The sequence below is a fragment of the Ascaphus truei genome, chromosome 4, assembly GCF_040206685.1.
Source record: "Ascaphus truei isolate aAscTru1 chromosome 4, aAscTru1.hap1, whole genome shotgun sequence".
Lineage (NCBI taxonomy): Eukaryota > Metazoa > Chordata > Amphibia > Anura > Ascaphidae > Ascaphus > Ascaphus truei.
The window spans coordinates 87,177,426-87,190,877 of NC_134486.1; the positions used below are offsets into that span (position 1 = coordinate 87,177,426).

The 13,452-nt window shown below is 39.8% G+C and overlaps 1 protein-coding gene across 2 annotated transcripts in view; it reads left to right on the forward strand.

Annotated features, from left to right (window-relative positions):
* USP34 (ubiquitin specific peptidase 34) overlaps positions 1 to 13,452 on the forward strand; it is a 162,578-nt gene that overhangs the window by 127,306 nt on the left and 21,820 nt on the right. For both annotated transcript variants that reach the window (XM_075596167.1, XM_075596168.1), the window contains 13 exons: positions 3,267 to 3,439; positions 4,809 to 4,962; positions 5,384 to 5,462; positions 5,687 to 5,740; positions 5,827 to 5,922; positions 6,583 to 6,647; positions 6,736 to 6,811; positions 7,569 to 7,616; positions 10,182 to 10,247; positions 10,473 to 10,553; positions 11,025 to 11,110; positions 12,136 to 12,304; positions 12,398 to 12,472. In XM_075596167.1, the coding sequence (XP_075452282.1) occupies positions 3,267 to 3,439; positions 4,809 to 4,962; positions 5,384 to 5,462; positions 5,687 to 5,740; positions 5,827 to 5,922; positions 6,583 to 6,647; positions 6,736 to 6,811; positions 7,569 to 7,616; positions 10,182 to 10,247; positions 10,473 to 10,553; positions 11,025 to 11,110; positions 12,136 to 12,304; positions 12,398 to 12,472 (1,222 nt within the window). The remainder of the gene's footprint in view (positions 1 to 3,266; positions 3,440 to 4,808; positions 4,963 to 5,383; positions 5,463 to 5,686; positions 5,741 to 5,826; positions 5,923 to 6,582; positions 6,648 to 6,735; positions 6,812 to 7,568; positions 7,617 to 10,181; positions 10,248 to 10,472; positions 10,554 to 11,024; positions 11,111 to 12,135; positions 12,305 to 12,397; positions 12,473 to 13,452) is intronic.

Consider the following 13,452-nt stretch of genomic DNA (forward strand, 5'->3'; position numbering starts at 1 on the left):
AATCTGCATCAATTATAGATGAGATGGGACTCATCCTTTTTTCACTGCAGTGTTCTGCATTTGTAGGTTGATATTGTCCTAGGACACTTTGAGACGACAACTGATGCTGAACTGAAGTTCTATTACCGAAATACACCGTGTTCAGAAAGAAAGGGACCCCTTTCTAGATTTCTCTTCTAGATTTCTCGCTCAATTGCTTGGAAAATGAGCACAACTGTAGGTCTGTTATGTAGATTAACATTATATAAGAAGTACAATGTAGACAATAAACGGATGTTGACCTAATACAGTGACATCAATTTAGTTATCAAGGAAGGGAAGGTAAGTGCATTATAGAGGCCTCGCGCGGTCCCCCGGCATTTAATTTAAATGCCTAGGGGAGAGTGCGGGACCTCTATAACTGCCCCCTCCCCCCCCCAGAATATCCAGGCCCCCAAGTTTACGCTCCGCTAAGGTACCAGATACCACTGGCAGATTAATGTTCATTACACAAGAAATATGTTTTTCCTTTGTAGCTCATAAATGTGTTAAACTGTTGTAATCTTATCTGAGATACTAAGGGGCTTATGCAGAGAGGCACGTTACGGTCAAAATCGGCAGGTTTGCGCCAAAAATGTCTGCATTGAAAGAGATAGTGGCGAGAATTTGGCGGGGCTATTCAAATTTGCCAGACGTGTGGCGAGAAGCGTGATCTCGCCACTGCGAAAAAACGCACGATTCCAGTAGCTCCGATGCGCATGAACGCGCCAATCGGAGCTACTAAATGGCGCGTTTAGTGGAAATTTTGCCCGCCAACAAAAGTTGGCTGTATTGTGGGCTAATACCGCGCGGCTCAGAATGGCGAGTTTCACGCCAAGTGAAACTCGCCTACTTAGCCATTTCCTGCACACCGCGCTACCGGAGTTCCCTGCATACCACAACTATAAATTCCAATCCTGTGGCGAATTTAAGCAGTACCTCTCTGCATAAGCCCCTAAGATTATTATAATGTTTGAGTTCAAAGTGTCTGTTCAAAATGTCCTTCTGCTGAAACGCTCGACCAAGACAAGAACGCCAGTATCTGCATAGTCGATAACACTTTGATGCAGCTGCTTCTACTCCTGAACGACACGTTGTTTTACTATTTAGTTTTTTCAGTCCTCCTGGCGACCATCCTTTATCAGGAAACCTTTTATGTAGACTTTGGACTATAATTCTTGCTCTGACTCGAGCATGTTGTGTAACGTGCTTTTCTTCACTACGCACCATTTTGTAGTTATGCACTGGATGAGGTCGTCATACCATCACTAATTCCAAAGAATATTTATTACGTTATCAAATATTATTATTTATTACGTTATCAAATAATTACTAAATGTAATGATCTACTGCGACAGACCTATACATTTTCATGAAAGTGTAATGATTTTTCTGCAAGAAATGACAAAAAAATGAAAGGTGTCCTGTTTTTCCTGAACACCGTGTATACGTGAATTATATGTGGTCTTGTATGTAATGTATACAAATTTCTTCTGTGGGTATGAATTTGTAATGCATAAATTCACTTTTTTCATTCATGTTTTTTAATACACAATTAGTTAATATTTTTTAATAGAGGTGTTTGTTCATTTTTGTTAATCCTCTTGTGAGAGATTGAGCGTGCTAATGACGCCACAGTTTCATTTTCTCATTGTTTGTTTTGGGACTCTAGCAACACCTGATATAAGGCTGTAAACCACCATGCACAATAGTCCTGAGGGACCCTTTCTATACATAGATCTGTCACCGTGATGTATCTTGAGTTTACCAATCCCCTTCCTCTTCTGAAACAGGCTCTGACACACAACTTTTTGAGCCCTGCCCTTTCTCTAGCAGTGCACCAATTGTATCTAGTGACTGCCTGGTCACATGACCTTCCACACAGAAAAAAACAGCAGCTTGGACTTATGCTTTAATGCCATTTATTATGCGTTTTATAGCATTCTTTGATTTCTACAGCAGGTTTTAGCACCTCCCAAGCAGTGCAAGATCTTTGCAACACTTTTTCCGGCTTGTAATAATTTGTTGCCAATGTTCCCAGCAGTATGAGCTGTAAACTGTAGCAATAGATAATGTTACCTTAGTAATACAAAGATACATTGTAGCTGCTGAGTTAGGCTAGGTCCTCAGTGTCTGCTGCTGTTGCACGCGCTATGGTGTGCACGCCACATACCAGACCACAGCCCTCTATAGGGCAGGGCCCAGTTTTATTTATTTATTTATTTATAAAATATTTTACCAGGAAGTAATACATTGAGAGTTACCTCTCGTTTTCAAGTATGTCCTAAGCACAGTTGGCGTGTGTGCGTGCGCGCACAAGCCACGGTGCGCGACCGCCTTGGCCAAAATATAAGATCCATGTCTTTTGGTGCTGCGGCCGAGCATTGGCCATGTCATGGCGGCGTTTCAGCCAATGATGGTGAACCAGCCTTGTGACGTCATGGCCGCAGCCCCGCCACAGGTCACGGCTGAAACGGTTGTATGCGCCGCCGGACGCTCCGGCGTGTGTGCATCCATGACCACTGGGGCAGTAGCCTTACATTGACTGAAGCAGCCATTATGCTAGTCACACAATCAGGAATGTTACAGATTTATAACGCGCCCCAAATGACTGCCAGCTTAGGTAGGAATGTAGAATGATACATTGTCACATGCTTTACATATACAAATAAGAAGAAAAAAAGGTTGGAAAGTAGTATTGCTGCTTTGAATTAAGCATTTTCCTGGAGTAAAAGTATTTAGAGAATACAAGGGCTTAGTAAAGCCTTGTATTTGCCCTCATCCCACCCCGTCCTTATCAGAGAGCTAATAAAGATAAGAGGGGAAGAGAAGAGAAGAGGCTCTGGCCAAGCAAACTTTTGTTGAATGACATCCAACAAAGGGAGTAGTCATGAAAATAAAACGCCTCCCAAATTTCCGTTCATCATGTTTACATAATAACTTAAAAATACTTATTTGCGTTTGATTTGGGTAAAGACGGCATCAGTCACACAGATGTGACACTTTAAACGTGCCACTTGAATTAGTCCTAGGAGGGATATCTAATTGGCCCTTCAAGAGTGATTTATTTAGTTTAACTTTAGCATGATCTTCAATCTTAATTATTTGGTTGCTTTTTTATTTGCTTGTATGTACAGTACTCTTAAGTAAAACTAAAAAGTAGAGCACCAAGCACTTTAAAGAGCAATATATCATACGTTTTACCTTCTATTAATTGGATAAGTGTGCCATTTTTTATTATATTCCAGGGCGTGTTTTAAAAAGTTGCCGCGAATCTTAAGCTTTAACACCATGCGGTACACATTTAACATGGTCACCATGATGAAAGAAAAAGTCAACACCCACTTCTCGTTCCCTCTGCGTTTGGATATGACCCCATATACGGAAGATTTTCTAATGGGAAAGAATGACCGAATAGAAGGTAATGTATGTTTCCATAGAACGGGAGCACTTGTAATCACATTGTTACTCTTTAAAAGTAAATGCAGAACTGAGAGTGGAGCGAGAACTGAGTGTGAAACAAAATCCAATAAATGTTGAAACCAAGGCTGCGTCCATAGCTTTCGCGCTCTTCCGTGACCCGGCGTAGTGCGGGAAATACAAACTTGTTTGTATCGCAAGGCGCCGGTCTCCCTGGGGGGGAGAGAAGAAAAGGCGATGGAGTGCACTATGCACTTATGCATTGGCGTCCTAGTGTTTGTTTTGGCACGAGCTACGTAGCTAGCGCCGTATCCTACACTATGGACGCAGCCTAAGGCCTGGGACATGGTGCAGGGAGCGGTGCTGGGCAGCGCCGACACTCGTGCTCTCCTGCTCAAGCAGGAGATTTTTCTTGTCCCTGCATGAGCGTCAGCGAGCGCGCTTGTGTGCCGGGTGGGAGGTTTTCGGGAGGCGGGCCTGGTGGCGGATCGTGAGGTGGGGCTAGCGCGCCACGTCACGGCGCCGATGTCACGGACTGCCATTGGCTTCTGGCAGTCACGTGACCAGCCCTGCACTTGCATGAGCGGCAAAATTTAAACTTGCCGGTCTCTTGCTTTTCCACACGCCTGCGGAAGCACCGTCTAAAGCCGTGCTGATAGGGATCATGTTTCTCCTCAGCGCGCCTCAGCACGGTCCTTTTGAGGCCTAACACAAAGTTATAATGCGGTCCTTGGAGTCCACATAATGAGACAGCGTTATTACTGCAGGTGTCAGCTCTCGTGCGCAGCGTCAAATTTTTTTTTTTTTAATAATAAAATTCAATGCTTTATTGACTAACGGATACATACACACACCTACACCATGTGGGAATTGAACATTAATACATTTTAGATAATACACATGCAGAGATCGAACTCGCCAAATGGAGGTTTTCAAATCGGGAGCAACACTCAGACCGCGTTATAAGCGGATTTGTGTTGTAGCGGATCGCGCCATAACGGGGTTGAGCTGTATGTGTATATATATATATATATATATATATATATATATATATATATATATATATATATATATATATATATCTCTTCCAAAATCTATTATGTTGGTGCTTCTGTCAGGCTAGGAGAATACTCACTGCAGTATGCTTAAAGCTTTGAGCTTTCCTGAGTGAGCAAACATAAGTTATTTTGCATGTTATCCATGTTAAGCAGTTTTTTGGGGTCGTTTTTGTAACCAAAAGATACCAAGTAAAGTACTGATCACTGTACTGATCACTCCAAAGAATCCTATACCGCCAAGAGATTCACTAGTATTTGTAAACATTTGCCATTTCTTACCTGTTTTGATATAAAATATGCTGTACTTTCCAGGTTTTAAAAAGGATGGTGAAGAACTAAAACAAACAGAGAGCTACGAGTATGATTTAATAGGGGTGACTGTCCATACTGGAACTGCTGATGGTGGCCACTACTACAGCTTCATCAGGGACATAGTGAATCCACACGCTTACAAAAATAACAAATGGTAAGTTGTAATTCTGTCTCAACGTCTTTTGAGAAAATGTTTACGGCTTTTTCATATCAGTATGGAGTGTTAAAGTGTCCGAATCCACTTTGTGTATAACACACATCCTCTTCTGTTTGGGCCATGATGGGAGGTCTCCAGTCATGAGATCACTGTAATGATAATGATTTTACTGACCAATCTGTAGTTCCCTTTTCTAATGAAGTAAAGGGTTTCTTTTAGGAAACCTCTTTATTTCTACTTTTTTAGCATACATGTTTGTATACATGTTTCTTAGAGGTCTTCGACTAGTCTTTCCACAATGTTAAATAAATGTACAGTACTACTACTTTTTTTTAAGCTATTTTAACCACTGACTAAGAAGGTCAAGAGTGTGATTGAAATATAACCGAGACCTTTTGTGTTTTTGTCTTTGTAATAGGTATCTTTTCAACGATGCTGAAGTGAAGCCATTTGACTCTGCTCAACTAGCATCAGAATGTTTTGGCGGAGAAATGACAGTGAGTTCAGTTAAATGTTCCATTACTGCCACCACAGGCAAGGCTGCACAATTATATACACGTGTAATAGAGGTGACATTTGGTTTACTTTGGTTTTAACTTCACATGGCACACGTGAAAATCTAAGGCACATTACATTTTAGAGTGTTGACATTGCTGTCTTTATCAGTGATCCCGTTTAAAAAGACCTGACCATTTTTCAATATATTGTGTTTATGTTCCAGACGAAGACCTACGACTCTGTAACTGATAAGTTTATGGACTTCTCATTTGAAAAGGTAGTTGTATTCACAAAAGTGCTGTCATATTTATATTCGTGTATAGAATGATTTTGATAATTTGACGGGCTGCTTTCTGTTGACAGACCCACAGTGCATATATGCTGTTTTATAAGCGAGTGGAGTCAGAGGAGGAAAATGGCAAGGAATTAAAATTTGATGTCTCTTCAGAACTTCTTGAGGTCAGTCAGGTTTGATATGTGAATAAATATATTTTTAACATTTGGGTAACTTTGGACTGCAGAATAGTGTACCAAAACGGCTTTACATATTTAAATTCAGTTGTCACCACGTACAGTAAAAACAAACAAAAAAAAACATTGGTCTGTGGTATATATACTCATACACTCTCACTCACACACTCTTACTCACACACATCTGCTAGTATAGAGTCACATTGATCTGGTAACTGGTCTCAAGTTAGGCTCACACGCTCCAGAGAACTGTGCTGCCCTTTAACTCGGGGATATTGCGGCATGCAGGAAACATTTTGCGTTTCTTTCACAACGTTAACAAACTGGTCCAACATTTTCATATTTTCTGATATTGATATGAAAAACCAAAATGCTTTTAGCTGGACACGGTTTGTCCTTTTCTGAAGGATAAAAACGTAATTTTTTCAATGCATACAGTAAGTTATCAGATCTTCAAACAGGGAGCTCCCTCTATGTTCAAAGTCTATAGACCCTGTATTATAGAACTACGTTATTGTCTTTAACCCCTATGGTATGTTACCATAGAAAATTATAATAATTATAAAGCATTGCAAAGTTCGGCGGGGAGGTCTTTTCCATGCGGTAACTAAATAAACTTGTTTTCTCAAATCTGATGATATTTTTCAGTGGATTTGGCATGATAACATGCAGTTTCTCCAGGACAAGAATATCTTTGAGCATACATATTTTGGGTAAGTCTTGCACGTATGTTTTTGTTAATTCATTGGTTCTCTCAATGTTCTGAGATAGGGGAGTAAAATTGTTGCATTGCTTTCCCAGGTTCATGTGGCAGCTGTGCAGCAGCATTCCAAGTACATTACCAGATCCTAAAGCTGTATCTTTAATGACTGCAAAGGTAATACTAAGTGCTGTGTACTTACAGGCTGATCTTCAATACCTTTTCAAAGCATGCACATGATATGTATGAAAGTCATCTCAAAACTTTTCCCACTACGGCCTTTGTATAGCAAGTGATACAGAGTTTGGACGAGCAGAATGTATATTGTAGAATTTTAATAGTAACTAAGTACCCGGTTTAAATTTGAAAGCCTTGAAAAGCTCTTGTTTCTGGAGGGTGGCAGTGGGATAAACACCTGGGTTTAGACACGAGTAGAGGCTAAATTGATTTGGGGAAACAAATGAAATGTTGGCACACTTTTGTGGATCTGATCCAATGTATGTAACAGGGACCAAGTGGGAAACAGTTGTAGACGATGACACACTTGCATATAGATCATGGGGGCGGCAACTCCAGTCTTCAAGGGCTACCAACACGTCCGGTTTTCTGGATAACCCTGCTTCAGCACAGGTCTTTGACTGAGCCACTGATTGAGCCACCTGGGCTGAAGCTGTAAAATCCTGAAAACCTGATCTGTTAGTAGCTCTTGAGGACTGGAGTTGGCCACTCCCGATAGACATATTTACAGGGGCATTATTTTCATATTTTTTAAGAATGGTGCATTTTATACTTATTTTTGACCGCGGATGTTATATTAGGGGAAACTTTGACTTTTGGAATAAAATATGTTATTTTATTATTTATTTGTACATTATTCCAGTAAAAACCTTTTGCCATCTTCAGTGTTGAATATGTTGTGTGTTTTTTTCCACAGCTTAGTACTTCATTTGTGTTGGAGACATTTATTCATTCAAAAGAAAAGGTATTTACATTTGGGTAGTCATTATTTTCGTAAAACAATGTGTTCCCTTATCTCAGAGACCCCTCTGAACGGAACTTGCTGGTGATAGTTCATGGGACAGTATGTATCAGTACTGTCACAATCTGACTTTAACATGGCACAAGGAAGGCCCACTCCAAATGGATATGGGAAGGACCATTGAGTCCAAGTGGTGCTTGATACAACAGATACTGTATGAAGTGTGACAAAGCTGATGATAACAATATGCATTTAAGATCATATGTACTAAGTGGTGTGTAAACCTTTTAAGGTGTCTTACAGCTTGGCATAGTTGAGTAAATCTGACCCTTAATATCTTGAACATATTTGTGCGTGCTGGTCCTTTTGTACATTTCCCATACATGTTTGATATTACATGCAGCTATTCTGTTTTAACCTTTCCTTATTGCACTTTTGTCTTCACATTTCAAATAAGCTGAGTTGATAAAAAAAAAAAATCTAGCAATCAATGTAAAAGAATGATTCTGGGTCATACACAACAGACCGCCATAGCTTTCCCTTCCTCCCTAGTAATCCCACTCCCACTGCTGTCATTCTAACAATCTTTGTTGCTCTGTTGGTGCTGTCAGTCAACAAAGAAGAAGCAGGATTGGAGGATACTGGGGAGGAAGGTAAGAAACATAGAGGTGTATTTCCAATTAGCATTTAGCAGTGGTATGACAAGTCTAGTGAGGATCAGGACTTACTTGTTAAAACATGATACAACTTAATTCCAGAAGTAGACAAGTAAAACAATTTGTATATGTCTGCATTTTAAAGTGAGTGTCTTGTGTACAGGTTTGCTGAAAATGTTCTCTTCGCCCATATTTTTTGGTTTAACGCACTGTGGTGTTCACAGCTACTTTTACCCAGACTCAGAGGCTAAAGGTGCAGTTTAGACTATTGTTGGAAAGTGAACTTAATGTAAGGCCCTTTAAAGCAGATGACCAACCTCATTTCGATTTGTTTTATTTTAGATTTAAAAAAAAAACTTAGAAGGCCCAAAGCCTGCAGTAATATTCACATCACAACCTCTGTTGTTTATTCTAACTTGCTCTCAGTGCTGTTTTCTATGCCAAATGCAGAGGGACTTATCAGAGGTACTGTCCTTGGCTTCCTGATATCGCTGGCTTTAACAAAGTGTAAAAGGCTTAGCACCCATGTTAAAGGAGCACTCCAAGCAACAGTATGTCTTTTGTTGTTGTTTTTAATAGGTGTAAAGCAGGGGGTCTCTGGATCTGAACCGCGCAGATTTCCGCCCTGGGGACCCCCTGCTTCCCTAGATACTTAAATCCGTTAGGGGTGTCGGTATTTCTATGCAGTAAGCTCTAGGGTCACATGGGCCAATAGGAAGACACAAGGGATAACGTTGCGGCTTCCTATTGGTCCACCAGGGCTGCTACCGGCAGCACCTACGGATGCAATTCTCTCAGGGAGCCGGGGGTCCCTGGAGCTGAAATCAACGTGGTTCAGCTCTGGAGACCCCCTGCTTCAAACCTAAAAACAATTAACATACTGTCGCTTGGAGTGCTGCTTTTATATCAGTTTTAGGTTCATTAAAAAATAATAATAATTAAAAATCAGTGAGTAGGGAAAGAAAGAGGCGAAAACAGACTTAATACAGCCTTTAAAACCTAAAAACAAATAAAAAATGAGCACGTTTAAATCCATCTATTTATTTTATTGTGTGACACTTCTGTGTTCAGAGTTCTTTTCTTTCATTATAGGACTAAGCTCAAAATACTTTATCTAATAGGAATACCCAGTGGTAGAAATGTAATGGTATTGAGAGATAAAGTGTACCACTAGTTTTTTTATTTACAAGCCCAGTGTACCCCTAGCTTCAGCAGGTCTCAGACCTATTCGTAAATCTAGCCAGTTTTCCAGAGTATTCCTCTTTACAATTGGATAATTTGTTATCCTAAATGTTATCTTCTTTAATAAAAACATGACTTATCAACATATGTATAGTTATTACATTATATACTCATATGTATTTGCTACATTCACTATAGTTTTCAATGCATACTTTTATTAATCACGTTTGCCTATAAAAATAAATAGTGGTAGAGTTGGGAACCCCAGGTTTACAATAATTGATGATTTGAGCTGTCTAAGCGCTATAAAACCACTATATGGAACATCTAATTTACTACTGAGAAGAGGAATAAACAGGACAAGAGCTGAAAATATGTGTGTGTGTGTGTATATGTATATATATATATATATATATATATATATATATATCAAAACAATTGACCAAGCTTACCCATTACCTATTACAAGAAGGACAAGCGGACGAGTGTGGGATGGTTTCAGTGTGATGGTTATGTCTGTACAGCACCCCAACGGTTCATATCCAAGCATTTTCTTCTGTTTTATCTTTTCCGTTTTTAAGAAACGCACAAGTCATATTTTTGCTTGGTTACATTGTACGACTGAGCAGTGTTTAGCATGTTGGAAGCATAATTTAGGTTCTGGGGATAGAGAAATGAGCTGAAGCGTTAAATTGAAAATGATCCCTAACCTTACTGTGTTTCTCTCCAGCCCACAATGCTCCAGTGGATTGAACTGTTGACGAAGCAATTTAACAACAGTCAAGCAGCCTGTGAGGTGAGATACATATACAATAAACAGTTTAGCTAAGTATGCAGTGTGTGACAACTACTGGCATGAAGTGACATTTCAACAGGCACACAATGGCTTTAACTTGGCAAGCTGATGGGAGGTGCAGCTAATTAGAAGTAGGAATTATACATTGGCATATCAAGACTTTGCAGGTGTATTTTTTTCCCCATTTTAAAGTCCAACATAAAAAGCATGTTCTGTTTCCTCCAGTGGTTTTTGGACCGCATGGCTGATGATGACTGGTGGCCTATGCAGATTTTGATCAAGTGTCCCAATCAGATTGTAAGACAGGTAGGTAATATTGGGCTTTTGAAGAGATATTACTTGTGTGGGACAGGAAACACAAATACAGAGTTATTATTTTTTTTTTCTACCTCGCACCCTTATATCGAACCATTGGTTAGGGAAGAGCTGTGATTACACATACAAGCAGTAAAATACAAATACCAATGTACACTCATCATTAAAGATGCCACAAAACTGTCTTCACTTATTAAAATGCATAATTGTCCTTTCATTTCTGTATGGCTCAAAATTTCCGTTTAAGAAAATGGTCATGAAGTTATGTTTTCCTTTTTTTTTTTTTTTTTTTTTTTAGTGTTATATTGATGAAAAATAAGTATATCTTTCATTGAGCAGGATAATTTAATTGATTTTCAAAATCAATTGAACCTGGTTTTGGGATTAGAACTTGGTTTGCCACCTAAACATTCCAAGTGGTGTTGAAAGCTAATTGATAATTATTTACCTTTCGATTTTCAGATGTTCCAGCGTCTTTGTATTCATGTCATTCAGAGACTGAGACCAGTACATGCACATCTGTATCTGCAGCCTGGCATGGAAGACGGGTAAACATAATCTCTTTGATAATAATATATATATTTTTTTGTCATACATCTGATTGTTGCATTTTTTCCCTCTCTGTCTCTTTAGCAATTTGAGAGATTAATATTTCTGATCCCCAGGAGTCACTGTTACATAGTAGAGTTTAAGGTTGAGAAAAAGACATAAAGATGGTCCTCGGTTAACCGCTAGCATAATTCCCACAAACCGCCGTCGGATAGGGGACGGTCAGATTGCGGATCCAATGTTAATCCGCGGCAGTGAGTGTCAGATATTCCGTTTCAACGTCGGATAATAAGTTCTGCTCAATGCATTATCTGGCATCAGATAATCCGTTCGTATAATGGACAGCCGGATAGCGAGGACCACCTGTATGTCCAAGTTCAACCTATGCTAAATTTAGACGACAGATACTTTATCCTATATTTGTACTTACAGTATAGATTGTGTTGCTTCCCCAGTGCCTGTAACTCATGTCTGTTCAAGCTGAGAATCTTATCCAAGGACGGTTGGGAACTATTCCCCAGTTGTTAGACAAGTTGAAAGCACTTTTGTTTAATCTCGCAGTGGAATTTATTGAATTCTTTATGGAGTCCTCTTTTGTTTACCCACTTGTGAAAACTGAGACATCAGGTTCAATTCAAGACAAATTGTGTATCATTCGACATTAATGATGGGCGGCCACCTTCATGAAATCCACCAGAGTTTAGCAAAGCAACCAGACCATAAGAAAAATTACTAGATTTATTGGCATTTTGTTCGCCTTTATCATCTAATAGGCATAATGTAGCCATTTAATGGGTTTATGTGGAGACTGTACTTCTGAGTATTATTTCTGCCCAAAGACCTTGCAATAATCTGACCATCTTATTTAAATAATTAGAAGCTGTGTCAAGTCCCAAAATAGTAACAAATGATTTAGAATCATAATGCCTCGCAGAAAATGAATTCTCAAGTGGGGAAGGTTGGGGCATTTCAATTGTAGCTGGAGCTCCCATCATGGAAGGTATTTTTGATTACAATTTTCTAGGTCTGATGACATGGACGGGCCTGTGGAGGACATAGGCAGCCGTTCCTGTGTGACCCGTTTTGTGAAGACCCTGCTTTCTATCATGGAGCATGGTGTGAAGCCTCACAGTAAACATCTGACTGAGTACTTTGCCTTTCTCTACGAATTTGCCAAAATGGGAGAGGAAGAGGTGACTATCTTTGTGTGAGAAATACAGAATTTGTGGTTTAAAAAAAAAAAAAAAAGTGTTTTCACTATTTGTGACCTGAAACCTCTCTTTCAGAGCCAGTTTTTGCTGTCACTGCAAGCCATATCTACCATGGTGCATTTCTACATGGGAACCAAAGGCCCTGAAAATGTAAGTGTAAACTACATATTTATTTTTATTATGTATGTTTTAATTTATATAGCACCATTAATGTACATAGCGCTTCACAGCAGTAATACATGTGACAATAGTATAAATAACAAATAATATAAATATAAATAACACATAAAGGGGAGAAGTGCTTCAGACATAAAAGTACCATTTAGGAAATGGCGTCCCTGCTCCGAAGAGCTTACAATCTAATTGGTTGGTAGGAAGAACGTACAGAGACAGTAGGAGGGTGTTCTGGTAAGTGCGACTGTAAGGGGCCAAGCTTTATGTATGAGGTGTTAATTATCGGCCATGGAGCTACTCATATGCTTCCTTAAGCAGTTGTGTTATGAGGTGGGTCTTAAATGTGGATAGAGAGGGTGCTAGTCGGATATTGAGGGGAAGTGCATTCAAGTTTTGTGGGGCAGTCAGCGAGAAGGGTTTAAGGAGGGAGAGGGGTCTAGATACAAAAGGGGTAGAGAGAAGACATCCTTGAGCAGAACGCAAGAGTCGGGATGGTGTATAGCGAGAAATTAGGTCTGAGATGTAAGGAGCAGCAGAAGAGTGTAAAGCTTTAAAAGTGAGGAGGAGAATTGAGTGTGATATACGGGATTTGATAGGAAACCAGGAGAGGGATTTCAGCAGGGGAGACACTGAGACAGATTTCGGAAATAGTAGAGTGATTCTGGCACCAGCATTTAGGATAGATTGGAGGAAAGGGCGTATCTTGGTAATATTGCGGAGGAAAAAATGACAGTTTTTTTGCTACCTTTTGAATGTGAGAAGGGAATGTGAGAGAGGAGTCAAGTGTGACCCCTAGGCAGCATGCTTTGGCTACTGGATGAATGATTGTACTTCCAACAGTAATGTGGAAGGAGGTAGTAGGGCCAGGTTTGGGAGGAAGTATGAGGGGCTCTTTTTTTGCCATGTTAAGTTTAAGGCGGCGGAGGGCCATCCAGGATGATATCGCAGAGAGACAT